Source organism: Cornus florida, unplaced genomic scaffold, assembly GCF_030987335.1.
Source record: "Cornus florida cultivar Cherokee Brave unplaced genomic scaffold, ASM3098733v1 CherokeeBrave_3.0.0_Hap2_Chr03, whole genome shotgun sequence".
Classification (NCBI taxonomy): domain Eukaryota; kingdom Viridiplantae; phylum Streptophyta; class Magnoliopsida; order Cornales; family Cornaceae; genus Cornus; species Cornus florida.
This window is the reverse complement of record NW_026775573.1, coordinates 91,305,713-91,321,478: the sequence shown is the minus strand read 5'-3', so window position 1 is coordinate 91,321,478 and position 15,766 is coordinate 91,305,713. Positions and strand designations below refer to the sequence as shown.

Here is a 15,766-nt window from a genome sequence, read left to right as displayed (position 1 = left end):
ATAGCAAGGCAATAAAAGTAGATTTACATTGCCAATATAAGGTGTACACTTTAATTGGTTAATTAAATTGCTGAGTTGTAACATGTAAGCGAGGTCTAAAACCAGAACATAAATACATCTTTCTGAGAGATCCTCAAATTATCCTCAATATGGACTATGTCACTCTTCGCACTGGCACAATTAAAAGGTCTCTTTCTACATGTCCAAACCATCTCAATTGAGTTTATCTCATTTTCTCCAATTGGTGCTACTCCAACTATCAAAGGAATGTGATCATAATTCTATTCTTTCTAGTCTTTTTTTATGATAAATAAGATTGTAAAAATTCTGTTCTTTCTAGTCTTACCGCACATTCATCTTAACATATGCAATTCTGCCGCGCTCACTTTATGCATATGTTGTTTTTTCACATCCAACATTCTTTCCCACAAAAGTATGGCATGTTCAATAGAATTCTCTTTCAATCTCAAGGGAATACGGGGGTACACTCCTTTTGGAATATATATATATATATATATATATATAAAGGTGATAGACAAGGAAATGAAATGAAAATAAAAGTTTACCCAATAAATTTGATGGTCCTGCCATTGTCGTCTTTGATAGGGGTGATAGTGAGAAGATTCCAGAAAGGGGCGCTGTTCTTCTTGTAGTTCAAGAGTCTGCCACAGTAGCTTTTCCCCTCTCTCACAGCATTTCGAATCTTTTCAACCTCCTTCTGGTCCGTCTCCACCCCCTGTAGAAACCGGCTGCATCATCCAAAACAAACAAACAATCAACACCCATGTAGTTCAAGAGTCTGCCACAGTAGATATTCATTGATTTTTATTTTTTACTTTACTTTACTTTGTGAGGCTTTAAGTAAAATAAAATAAAAAATTTATTTTTAAAAAATAAAATAAAATAATGTTTTGGGCATTCAATTACATCAATTTACATGAGGTTCAGCATTTAAGCTTTGATTAAATTAATTGAGTCGTTTAAATTAATTATGTATTTTATTATAATATCTTGTAGAAGGAAATGATACAACACAATATTGTGATACTAATTAGTGATTATTAACCTAGAAAATCTATATGAATTAATGAGCGCATTTGATCAATTGCACTTTTACTATTTTCTAAATATGAAAAACTGGTAATGAAGTACATAATTTTACTATAAAGCATCAAATGGTATGTAATTGTGGACAAAATCAATTTTAATGTTATACAAGCAATGGTTGGTATGAATTAAAATCATTAATAATTAGCACGAGCTCAAAAATAGATTAAATTAATGATCATAATTAGCAAACAGAATTATGAATGAATGGAGTAGGTGTGTGTATGAAGGGTATATGATGAAACAGAAGTAGTGCAAGCAGTGTTGATTAGTTACCAGTTCCTTCCAATAACCTCCTTTGTGGAATAACCAGTCATGGTAAAGAAGCCGGTGCTGGCATAGACAATGGGGCAATCGGGTTTGGTGGCATCGGACACAACAAATGTCTGTTGAAGGGTTGCCAGAGCGTCCTTCAGCTCCTGAGATACCCTGGGGATTATTATGTCAGCAGGAGGATCAGATTCCTCGGACGTTCTCGTACTTGATTCTTGATGTTGTACCATAATTAATCTCTCTGACGAGGAGGTTTTTCTAATTCCCTGCAGCTGTTGCATCATAACATTATATATTATTTATTTAGTACGTCTATTGTTAGTATTTGTAACTAAATTTGAAATAAGAGTTGTTCACTACCTGCAGCCCCCATTCTGCTGCCCTATCGGCTATGCTAGCTTCCGTCAACATCCACGAAGTTACATGATCATGATCACGAGTACTACTGATATTCATCGTGTCATCATCTCCATGGCCAGCAGTGATTGGAGACTTGCCGGTGGTGGAGGAGGAGGCGGAGGCGGAGGCCTCCTCCGGATGATCAAATGCCATCCACTTGCCAGTCGGAGGCTGCCTTCCGCTGCCCCTGTTGCTTGAGGTGGAAGTAGTCATGATGGATGCAGCTACTACTTCATCAGATGGCCCACCTGCTTGCATACTAGGCCTCTGTTCGCCGCCGCCGCCGCCGCCGCCCGCGGCAGCACTATATGAAGAGGAGGAGGGGGAGGAGTGCTCCATTTTGATTCTGAATTTGATTTTGATGATGATATATCAGAATTAATGAGATCCCTGTACCCAACTACGTCCGTACAGCCTAGCAACTTCCAGTACTCAACCCCACCTGTTGTTAACATCACATATAATATAATTAAGTAATTAACCTACATAGATAAGAGTTTTCCTCAATCAAACAGATAATATTAATTATTCTCTATTTTTTCTGTGCGCGTATATATATATATATATATATATATATATATATATAATAAAAGAACCTAACAATCACAAAAATTAAATAGAAAACAAGCATAAGCAATCAGGCAATTGTAGAGAATTTCAACATACTAAGAAGATTAAATAGAAGAAGCAAGAGATCGAATGAGGTATACACCGTACGCCGAGGTCCAGGAGCAATTGATATTTAATATTGTGCGCATATATATATATATATATATATATATATATATATGCCACCAAGTAGTACGTAGTTTAATTGTGGGCGCTCGCTCCCTCGCTCATTCAAGCTTTTGGAGCCATTGCGTCTTCTTCTTCTTCCACTCACTACTCAGAGCAGAGCAAGTCTTTAATATTTTTGTTTCCAAAGAGAGAAGGAATTGAAACAGATGGAGCAGCAGATAACGTTCACCATAAATACGACTCCAACCGTGCCATGTAGCTCAATCAGGACCGTTATTTTTATTAAGTACCACGTGGGTTTATTCGCATCACTGAGCCCATCGTCCGTCCATTTTTTATTTTATTTTATTTTATTTATTTATTTATTTATTTATTTTTAACTTAGGAGACTGGGCTTTTTAATTATCCCAGAAATACCAAGATTAATAAAAATCTATTTAGAAATGGGACACGTAGGAACCATTTATGAGGCTGCAATACGCCGATCTAGCAGTGTACCACATTTGAGGATAAATTTCGCTATCATTTTTGGTCCCCACACTTGGACAAAGGTCACAAGGACCATTAATTTTTGTACCAATTAACAACACCCTACTTCGTGCGCGACTACTACTGTTTTACAACTTTGTACACATACCAACACTACACGCTTATTCCATATCTTGTACTCTTGTGTATTAACTTCTTTCCCAAACCTGAAAATAACACTATCAAATTTCAAACTCTGTTTTTTTTTTTTTTTTTTAATCTAAAATATTTTGGATTAAAACCAATTGAGTTTAAATATCACTTGACACAAAAAAACTCACGCTGCTATTTTTTTATTATTAATATATATATATATATATATATATATATTTTTGGTCATTCCAAAGGCACAAAGGCCAAACCAAAACGACAATATAAAAGAAAAAGTCAAATCAGAAAAGGCATACAAATTTTGAAGCAAAGAAAAAAAAATGAAAAACAAACTCCAGATTTGTGGAAGAAATAGAGCCCAAAACTCTACAACGGAACCACCATGAGAGAAACGCAGTAAACAGGAGAGACCTAAATATCGGATCATCATCACGGCAACAACTCCAAAAATACAGCTACAAAGCACTCCGACAGCTCATTAAATGAGATGGAAGAGGAAAGAATAATATAGTAAGCTCATCATTAGGAAATTATTTTTAAATTCTTTTCTGTAAAATTTTAAATCATGATTGACAATAATAGCCAAAATTATCTAATTGAAATAAATTTTACATCTGCAAAATATATATGACATCTGTCTCTTCCATTTTTATTTTATTTTTCATCTTTTTGGGTCAGTAAGCTTTTTTTTTTTTTGTGATTTTAATAAATAGTCAGTAGAAAAATGGGTTCATTAAAAGATAGGGAAGAATAATATAGTTAAGTTCATCATTAGGGATTTTTTTTTTTTTTAACTTCAGTTCAATAAAATTTTAAATCATAATTAACAATAATAGCCAAATTATTTAATTGAAATAAATTTTTCATTTGCAAAATATGTTTCATTTGCAAAATATGTATGACATTACTGTCAGGTCCGTTTGTATTTTATTTCTCTTCCTAAGCAATATTTTTTCTTTTCTTAGAGCACATGTATAGATCTCACAATACACACACAATACAAGTCAGGAGTGTCTTTAGAAAGCGATACCTCAAGGACTTACCTTTCGAATTCCTGTCAACGCCGCTGTGCCCATGAGACAATAAGCAATATTTTAATTGACTTATAAATAAATAAATAAAATGAATATTAAAGTGACACTTAACATACATCATACTTATAGCAATAAAAAAAATGGATGTTATAGTTATAGTCAACACTTGGACTCCGTTTGTTTCGACAAATATTTTTATTTTTTAGGTTATATATTTATATATATATATATATATATATTACTTTGTTGGTGTTTGAAAAGGTCTACGTCGAGATTGAGGTCAAGTATATCGGACGGAGCATGTAAAATAACTTGCCAGAAATTTATGAATAAATTATTTTTGTTAAATTTTAATATTTTTTTTCTTCCTAAATATTTTACAATAATTAAATATTAAAAAATAAAAAAATATTTTTTAAAAAATATTAACTTATATTTTTTTCTCACAACTCAAAAGACTAGGTCGGGAAATGGGCAACAAAACTTCAAATTATGAGACACAATTTTGCTGTCAAACATGTTAGAAAGGCAAATAATTCGGCCCAAAATTAATGGGCCGCAACAAGTCACAAGCTAGAGCCGTAGCTATTCAATTCATCTGGTTTTTTGCTTTTTACACACTTATTTCTGTCTAAGAATCTTTGAACCTTAACCTTCCATTCTTGACTGGGATGGAAATGGGGCAGCATGGGGTGAGGAATGTCATCCCCATTTAGAATTACTACTCTCTATTTTCGTCTAAAACGGGACGGAGCGGAATGTCATCCCCATCCTCATACCCATTTAAAATAGCCACCCTCCATTTTTGAATCATTAGTCCTTCAAAGTACAATACCCAAGCTTGCAGTAACTCTCGTATTGTCTGCAGAAGAAAAAATAAAAAATAAACCAGGTCTAAAGTTGTCGAAAGATATGGAAGAAAAGAATATATTGAGAGTGATAGAGAGGTGAAGAAAAGAGAAGACTTTGAAAATAGAAAGAGGTTGAACGTGAAATAGAGAGAGACGTTGAGTAATGGTGTATAAAATCTCAAAGATTATAGAGTTGTAAGGTTTGTCCCGTTAAACGTGTAGGCTGATATTGACATTAAAAGGGCTATTAATCTCACAATAAAATATTCGCCTGTGAGCTAAATTCAAGGGCCATTAATCTTCTAATGGATGATTCACATTTGGGCTAAATTTAAGGGCCATTAATTCAGATTCACAATTGAAATTTGGCTTAATAAAATATTGGACCAAAGAGCAAAAATAAATATGGGCGATAGAGAGCGTAAAATTGGCCAAAGAATTAATGAAACAAATTGCAACGTGGGTTAATTTAAAGGTTTTAAAACTCAACAATTCCCCACACAAGTTTTATAAAACTTTAATGTTGCATTTGGTGTGTAAGAATAGAATAAAATAAAATGTTCATTTCAATCATTTCTTTATTTGGTATGCAATTTAAAATGGAAATGGTCATTCCATTGGAATGAAAATCCATTCCATAACTAAAACTATTAAATGGTCATTCCATTACCAAGTAAGTTTTTTTTAAAAAAATAAACTTCCCAAAAAACCCTTATGTTCCAAGTCCAAAAACAGCACTACCTTCCACCACAATCACCTCCGCCGTTTGTTCACCACCACCACTACCATCGCCTTCCACCACCACCACCAAATTTCACCATCACCCACCGCTTTCCACCACCACCAATACCGCCACCGCCTTTCAACACTGTTGCCGCCACCACTTTCCACCACTACCACTGCCATTGCCTTTCATCACCACCACCACTACTGCCATAATCTTTCATCATTGCCACTACCTTCCACCCCCACCACTACCACACTGCCACTGCTTTCTACTGTCATTGCATTCCATTATCACCGCCGTACACCACCACCATCATCACCGCCACTACCGCCTTCAACCACCACCACCACCTTTCACCACCAACGCCTTCCACCACCTTTCACCACCACCATCACCTTCTACCACCACCATCCCCACCGCCACCGCCACCGCCATCCCCACCGCCACCGCCACCGCCACCGCCATCGCCTTCCACCACCACCACTACCTTTCTACCGTCTTCCACCACAGCCTCCATCTTCCACCACCACCATCGTCACCACCTTCCACCACCACCACCTTCCACCACCACCACAGTCATTTCCATTGGCTTCCACCACCGCTATCTATACCACTATTTCCTTCCACCGCTACTTGCACCACTATTTCCTTCTACCAACACCGCCGCCGCCTTCCGCCGCCTTCCACCGCCTTCTACCAACACCGCCTCCGCCTTCCACCATTGCCACCACCACAGCCTTCCAAGACTACCACCTACACCATTACCACTTTCCTCTTCTACCACCATCCACTGCCATCATTTATTTTAAAAAAATTGTTAGAGAATGTCATTTTGTTAATTTAATTTATTTGTTACTAAGAGGGATATTTTGGAGAATTCAATTTAAAATTTATTCCATTCTAAATTTTAAATTGGTCCAACCAAACATTAGAATGATTATTATCATTCAATTCCTACACATTTCATATTTATAACCAAATAATATAATGAGAATGACCATTCCATTCCATTCCCATTCCTATTACATTTCATTCCATTCCATTCATGCACACCAAACATAGAGTAGTAAAATATTTGTAGTTATACACAAATAACAAAATAGGGCATTAATGTACTATGCAATTGGTGTAAATGTGTTTTAGGCTTAAACTTACAGCTCTGCTTGTTTGGATGTAAAATATTTTTCAGAAAATATTTTTTATTTTTTAGTGTTTGGTTGTCATAAAATATTTACGAAATAAAAAAATATTAAAATTTAACAAAAATAACTTATCTATCAATTTTCAGCGAGTTATTTTACTTACCCCACTTGATGGACTTGACTTCAACCTTGACGTAGACTTTTGGCAAATACCGAAAAAGTAAAAATAAAAGAATATTTTACTTGAAAAAGGAAAATATTTTTAAAATATTTTATGTCAAAACAAATGGAGCCAAAAGTGTTTATAATCTCCATTTGAGAATAACGAGTGACAAAGTCTTGAATCCATTCTCTTATACCAAACTTCAACATATAACACATATAGTATCAACAAAAATACACTTTTATTTTAATTCTTATTAGAGTTATTAGTAAATAGCCCAATTTTCACAATCGTGCGATCCTCATAACGAGTCTAACTTAAAAGTGTTGTCAATGAGTCACGCAATGTGGATTGGTTTCACCAATTGAACTTTTTTCATGGGATCTCCAATCACAAAGGTTGGAGCTACCACCATAGGTACTCCCTTATGAGCATAGGCCTATCCCCTTTGACAAGTCTAGGGCATAACTCGTAGAAAGGCCATCGTTCAATTGATCAGCTATATTTTGCTAAGGTTTTATGTACTCCTAGGACATAATATTAAAAGGCTCCTAACAAATTTATACCTTACTTATATATGTTTATTCATTTTCTTATTTGTTTATGATTGTCTTACTAAATCTATTACATCTTTATTATCACAATGTATGGAAATGTTAGGAATAGGCTTCTCTATTAATGTTATTTATGGTAATAGACTTTTAATCCACTCAGCTTCTTAAAATTTTACGTCTATAGCTGTAAACTTAGATTCCATAATACTCCTTAAAATTATGGTTTGTTTTTTAGAACCCAAAGAAATAGAGACTCCTTCTAACATAAATGCATAGCCACTAGTTAATTTCACATTTGCACTATCATATTTCCAATTTGCATCACTACAACCTTCTATTACACTAGGTAACCTCGATGACACAAATAGTATTTCACATTTCTTTAAGATACTAAAATACTCTCTCTAATGTGATCTTTATTAGGGCTTTGTGTATATATACTAAGTCTCTTGTTGATCCAAGGATTTAAACTAAGAGTCCACGAATCAGTAAAGGTGTTAAATAAGTCAATTCCCATTTTTGGCTTGATTAACAATTCACAAAATAATTTAATCAATTTGGCAAAAAATAAATATATCAAATTGTGTCACGCCCCGAATTATAAGAACTTGGTTCATGTGAAAATAAAAGGTAAACTGGACTTTAACCCAAATCCCAAATGCTGAAGCTAACCTTAAACCTATCAACCTATATATCATTTGGTGAAGTACATGGTTCATTTTGAAAACATTGTCCCAAAGTGCCCCTGACTAGCTTCGGCTAATGTCTAGAAAATGCATGCATGGAAAGAAAATGAGATGGATGAATAAGTTTTGAGGTGTGATACTCCTCGATTCTAGAGCCATGGGTGATCAAGTTTGAACACAGATCCGAGGAATACCAAACAATTAAGTATGTAAATGAACACAGAATACAAAAGAATAATAAGAAATAATTTAAATAAAGGCTAAAAGAATTCTAAAATAAAAATCCTTAAAAATGTTAATTAAATAATCCCCCAATAGAATTATTAAAATCCTCCAACAATAGAACAACTTGGGAATCCATCGAGTGGACCCCTAATAAAAATCCCAACTGAAAAGTAAATAACTGAAATAAAATCCAAAGCTAAACCATGAAGGGAAATCCAACATAGTCGGAAGAATGAGTGACTATCTTTGCTTAACACGAACAAGCTCTAAGCCTGGAACTGACAAACACCTGAAAAATAAGAGTAGGTCAGGCCCACGAGCAAGTTCTATTCTACTACAATCCAAACAGAAACTCGATATGCATGTACATCCTAAACAATTCAACAATAGCTATATAGTCCATACATATATACATATCCACACTAAAGGGCTCTTACTAGATTACAAAGGAAGTCTCAACCTGGATAGAGGCAACATGCAAAACGCACCCGAAGTGGGCATGTGTACCTAAGCCTAACAGGGTATACCTCTACCATCATTGCCAGTTATGCATCCCACTGCATATATACTCCCTAACCCTCGACTCTGAGACTCAAGCTTATATTGCGGTATCATAAATATATATTTAAAATCCATTCCAAAACCAAAATATGTCATTCAATTGTTCATTGATCTGACATAAGATATAAGTAGGATTTAATGTTATGATTAATCCATTCCCTTATTCCAGAATAGGTAGGATTTAGCGTTTTGATTAATATGTCACCATCCCATACCGGTGCATATAATCCATACATCCAACAATTGATAATACAAATAATAATTGTAAACATCAATTGATTCATAATAAGCATAATAAAAATATATAAATTAACATGCTTATTTGATACTACTCCGTAAAATCCAATAATTGATAATACAGATAAAATATGTAAACATCAATTAATTCCTAATAAGCATAAAAGAAATATATAAATTTACATGCTTATTTTATGCCACTGAGACATGATATAAACCATATTAAATATAAACCAATTGCTAATTTAGAGGTAAGCAACTTGAATCATTTGCATCCAAAACCAATATGCAAGTTTAGTTAAGAATTTCATATTATTCCATATACTAATTCCCTATGGTTTATTGTGCATTAACATGCTCTGTGGAGTTTTAATATGATTTTAGACATCACTGAAAACTCCCAGTATAGCTCCTAACTAAACCTGGAACTTCAAAATCCAAGCACAGTAGCCAAATACTCACTGAAAACCTAAAAAAAAAAAATAATAACAAAGGAGCCGGCTCCTTAAAAGAGGGAGCCGCCTCTTTTCTACAAGGAGCTGGCTCCCTCTTTAAGGGAGCCGCCTCCCATCCATGTAGAGCCGGCTCCCCACCATGGGGAGCTGCTTCCCTTAAAAAGGGAGCCGACTCTCCTCCTGTTTCATCATCTGCTTTACCTCCAGCGATGTCCAGTTACTTCGTTCCTCCATTTCAAGGTCCTTACTAGTCAATACTAAGTCCCAGTGTGTTTCAGAAATAATTAAATTCATTATTCGTTAATCAACACCAATTAAAACAAGAATTTATGCAAGGAAAGCTTAAAATCAAGCATTTACCAATTCGTGAATACACATACTGTTTTAATTGAACTAACATGCAAGCCAGATTAATTAACGTTTATTTACTCCTGGACTTGTTTTAGGCATGTAAAGAACACGAGTCAAAGGGAGAGACTTAAGAATAGAAGTTGCCTTTAGGTCTCAGTTTGAAACCTTGCACCGTCGTCTTCCTAAAATTTTCAGACAATTCCTACTGGTCTCAACACTTCTGTTGCCCTTGATTCCACCCACAAACAACACTCTTTCCTTTTCTCCTTGATTCAGCCTAAGTCTTAGCCAAACCCTAGTCTTCCTCTCTCTGTTTTCTTTTAGACTTCTCTGTATCTCTCCGCCACTATGTTTCGTGAATAGAGTTCTAAAACCCTCGGCAGACTTATACAAGTATATTTATAGGCAAAATAACTTTAACCTAAGTCTAATCTTGTGAGGAGACGGAAAAGAAAATAAAACAATTTAATTTAATTTAACATTACTTTAATTCCACACAAGTACGGGATTTCAACTAAATAATTAAATCGATTTAAACCTACAATGTCACTTAAACAAATTAATCAATTTAAACAATTAATGAAATGCCATATAAGCACATAATTCAATTAAGCAAATTAATCAATATAAACAATTAATGAAATTCCACATAAGCACATAAATCAATTAAAACAAATAAATCACTTAAATAATTAACCAATTAAACAAAATAGCCAAAAAACAAATAAAGAATTTAAAATTGCAATAAAACCATAATAGAAATACCGAGACTATCCTTTTAAAATTAAGGGTATCACATGAGGTCCTCAAACAACCCCCACAGTGGGAAAAAAAGAAAGGGTTAATTTCACTGACACCCCCTAAGGTTTGACCAAATATCACCTTGAAACACCTTTCGAAAGATCCTATCACTCACACCCCAAATCACTTTTCCGTCAATGACATTTTTATCCTCATTTTTTAATACCTTTTAATTTAAAATATCATACTTGTATAAGAACAAAAATTACTCCCATCACCCTCATTGGTCACTCACACACTCTCTCTTTTAGTCACTCACATACTCTCTCTTCCAGCGCCGGCCACCTCCCACCACCACGCCACCATGATGAATTGACCTTTTAGCTAATCTACCACTTCTTTCATCTCCACCACCTAATTCACTAGTCGTTGCCCTTCATCATTAATGATTTTTTTAAATTGTTACTATTATTTCCATAAATAGTTTTTTTGGTTTCTTTTCCTTTCCTTAAAAGGATTTGGAAAGAAAATGAAAAATTGAGAAAACTTGGAAGGCTACACATGAAGTTTCCTTGTTTGTTGAAGGTATCACCTAACTAGTGAGGGAGAAATAGTGAGATAGTAAAGAGAAGATAAAATCATACACACACACACACACACACACACATACACACACACATATACGTATGGTGTTTCTTTGGCGAAAATTCCTAGAAATTTCAATCTGGAACCCAAGCGGAGTCATTGATGCATGTTTCTGGATTTCCTGTTGCATCTCAATATTGGTTTCTTCAATTCATCATCACAGCTTTGGTCATTTCCTTTGGATTGCTTCACCTGATGAAGAACACGGCGTCGATGCCAATTTTGAGTCTTCTGACCACCAAGTTTATTAACCAAACCCAAATTTGTTCAAACCCTACTTCATTCTCTTCATCGATTGAATTCATAAATCCTAATTTTTCATGGAACAATCAGAAAGAGAATGAGATACCCTAATTTCTTTCTATTTCCCATTTCACCTCTTCCTTAACTATAATTTCTTCCACCTCCAGACACAACAATCCATCAGAATAATAAATCACACCACTTGTTCTCAATAGATCGACGTCGTTAATGGTGTGCGTCCAACGAAATCATAGTGGTGCAATTGTTAGTCTGGTCGTGATGGTGGTGGTAGAAACTGTAGGCGATTGTGGGGGTGAGGTGGTGGTCGTGGCAACGGTTATGGGATGGGGATGGTATTGCCGCCGCCGTGATGGCGTTGCGGCGATTACTGTTGCGATAGTGGTGGTGTAGGAATGGGGAGTAAAACCTCAAATATATACAAGTAAACATATATATATATATATATACACACACACACATATATACATACTCATATGTGTATATATATAATTGTAAATTTGTAAAACATTTAGGGATAGTTTAGTCTTTTAGAATATTTATTTATGTTAAAGATTTTTTTTATCAAAGTCAAAGGGTATTTAAGTCATTTTGCATTGTGTCAGAGGTCTAGTGTTAACGGTTGGGGTGTGAGTGAAAGATGGAACAAACGTTGTAACATGAATGATAATAATTTTTGAAAGTTATCTTAGGGTGATACTTGGCCAAACCTAAGGGGCTATCAGTGAAATTAACCAAAAAAACAAAAAAAAAAAAAAAAAAAAAAAAAAAAAAAAAAAACTCACACAAAGTCCCTAAGTAACTGACAAACGACGCCTCACAAAAAGGACTAGTGACCAAATATGAAGCTCCAGGGTTGTGGATCTGGTTCTGCAAAAATGCAACTAGTTTCACTTAGGTAAAAAGCTAGAATTGGCTCCAAAACAGCCTTTTATGGTTCCAAGCTTGGGCCAAAGGTCATCAACCTTAAACCAAACCTAAAACCAAATTTCTTAGGCATCAAAATGACATTCAAATGAGCTATAAAACCTATGAATGGAATGAGAGACATCCTCTTTGAATAATATGAAGAAAATGGGGTACAACCCCTTTCATTTCTAATGTGAAACCAAGGCTGATTGCCATATCCTATCCTACCATCTATAACATATCCTTTTAGAAAAGAAAAAAAACACGAGGGTACAAAGAATGACATACAATCATACATATAAATACATAGAGTAAATGGAATAGGATGCCTTTTTTCATATCGAATGTAAATATAAAGAAGGCAAAATACACATATATCTCAAAAGCATACATAGGTTGGATTTACAAAAAAAAAAAAGAAAAAGAAAAAAAAAAGGTTTTATACATAACACAATATGAAGTTATTGATGAGTGCTCAAATGTGATGCATTTTAGCACTTAAACTAGGGTATTTTAGTCCATTCATCTATCTTACTTTCATGTCTTAGATACTTATTTGTGTTTTTACATATTTCAGATCAATCAAGTTTAAACAGGCTAATAAGAGCCATTTAGCTCAATTTTGGAGCTAAGGAGCAAAGTTGGAAAGAAGCCAAGAAAATGCACCAGAGGAGCTTCGATTGATCGAAGGGAATCTCGATCGATCGAAGAGGTCTACAATCGATCGAAATGAGGCGGTGCCAGCTCAGCAAAGTGGATAAGGCCCAGAAGATGTTTTTGATGCCATGTCAGCTTCGATCGATCGAAGCTAAGTGTTAGATCGATCGAGAATCTTCGATCGATTGAAAATACTGCTAGCAGTGAACTGTCTAATTCCCGAGCGCGTCGATCTCTTCCTAACTTGTGTAGCTGCAAATTTCCTCCAATCATAGGCTATTTTTCTGACTTGGTGCCTACTCAAAGTAGAATGTAATTGATTTATTGAACATTATTGAAAATATCATCATAAAAGATGTTACCAATAGAGAAATATTTTCTCTCTAAAACTAGGGTTTTGAGGAAGAAAACAAGGATGAAGATGATGATGCCAACCTCCAAGCTAGCCCTTGAGGGTTCCATGACCACTACAATGAGTGGCTAAATCTTTCTCTTGGGGCTAGAGATAGCCCTTAGGCTTGCTTCCTAAACCTAGCTTTTTTGTATTTTTGGAGATTTTAGTTGTAATAGATGTTTTGACCATGAATAAATATAGATCTTGTAATTTTTACTTAATTTGTATGGATTAGTGCTTTCAATTGATCATTTAATTCTATCCATATGTCTATATATGCTAGAATTGATATTCATGTTTTTGTCTCTAGATTTAATGAAATTGATGCATGTCTATGTGTGTTGATGTTATTAATCTAGTGATGGTCAAGGCATGGTACTTAATTAAACACTCTTCTGGTTTATTTAATGGTTCATATTTATTTCTTAATAGATTGTGCCAAACCTTTAGTTTAATTAGATAAATTTTCATGTCTCTAGCTGTGATACCTCCAAATTTTCGGTTGCAGGTTGCCAGACCCACGCCCGAATACCCGAGGATATAAAAAAAATATCGGTAATAATCGAACACAGAATAAAAATATAATAAATAAGAATAAATAATTTGCTGAAAGAAAACTAAAATAATAATCCAATAACTCCTCAGAATGAATTCTTATTAATAATAAAATCATTCTGATACAATTAATCCTCCATTAATACAACTCAGGAATCCATAATGTGTGGACCCCTAAACAAAATCCAAAACTAAACAAGGAACAGTAATGACTGTCTACATGAAACATAAATGAATCTCCTAAATAAACTCAAAAGAGTGAAGTAGACTGATCCCTACTCAGCACGAACAATATTCTACACTTGAAGAATACCTGAAAAATAATGGTGGGTCAGGCCCACAAACAAGTTCTGCTCTACTACAATCCAAATAGAGATCCGATACATGTATACATCCTAGTCAATCCAACAATAACTAATAGTCTGTATATATATAGAGATACACACTATAGGACACTCACTGGACTATAGGTCTGTCTCAACCTGAATAAAAGGCAATATGCAAATTGCACATAAAGTGGGCATGAGTACCTAGACCTACCAGGGCACCCAGATGTCTACTATATCCAGTTATCCATCCTAGGCAATATACGCACCCTAACCATGATTATGAGATTCAAGCTCATATCATGGCTCATAACTATATATATATATATATATATATATATATATATATATATAATCTATCCTTATCCTAAACATAAAATAAATATCCGGTATGTCATCCAACTGATTCAGTTGACCTGACATGAATATATGTAGAATTTAACATTTTAGTTAATCCATTCCGTTATACATGAATAGGTAGGACTTAACGTTTTTAGTTAATCCGTCCCTAATATGCCACCATCGCATACTGGTGCATATAATGCATATGACCCATAAATGATGCAACAATTATAATATCAACATCAAATACATCTAGAAATAAGCATAATAGAAATCAGATATATACATGATCATATTATGCAGCCAATATATGATTAAAATCATATAACCTCTATTTAAATTGCTAGAATAGTTTTAAGTAATTAAATCATCCACATAATCTAATAATTGATGAAATAAGAAAAATAAAACATCAATTAAATCTATAACCAAGCATAATAAAATTAGACAAGAAACTAAATATATTATACTACTAATGCACGATAAAAATCATACAACATCCATTTAACTTGCTACATTAACGTTAAGCAATTAAATCATCTGTTTACAATATGCAAATTATTTAAATTTCATATTGTTCAAGTCCATAGCATATTATTATAAATTATGCATCCTGAATATTTAACATGTCCATTATAGTCATTTACAACTCTTAAATTGACCTACACAGCCCTGAAATACCCCAAAACCAAATACAGTAGCTAAAACCCACGCATAGGTGAAGTCCCAGGAGTAGAGCCGCCTCTAGCAGGAATGGAGGCAGCTTCATTCGAAGTGGAGCCGCCTCCATTCCT

General features: G+C 34.4%; 1 protein-coding gene across 6 annotated transcripts in view; it reads right to left on the bottom strand.

Moving 5' to 3' along the window:
• LOC132300856 (phototropin-2) overlaps nt 1-2,725 on the bottom strand; it is a 78,505-nt gene extending 75,780 nt beyond the window's left edge. For 4 of the 6 annotated variants that reach the window (XR_009480604.1, XM_059798111.1, XM_059798115.1 and 1 more), the window contains exons 1-4: nt 2,446-2,725; nt 1,741-2,221; nt 1,384-1,652; nt 567-749 (exon numbers count right to left, since the gene is read on the bottom strand). Coding sequence is in view for 5 of the 6 variants with exons in the window: in XM_059798111.1 (XP_059654094.1) it covers nt 567-749; nt 1,384-1,652; nt 1,741-2,118 (830 nt within the window). In the remaining variant the exon portion in view is untranslated. The remainder of the gene's footprint in view (nt 1-566; nt 750-1,383; nt 1,653-1,740; nt 2,222-2,445) is intronic. The other 2 variants (XM_059798112.1, XM_059798113.1) reach the window with 2 other exon arrangements.
• Nucleotides 2,726-15,766: the final 13,041 nt, after the last annotated feature.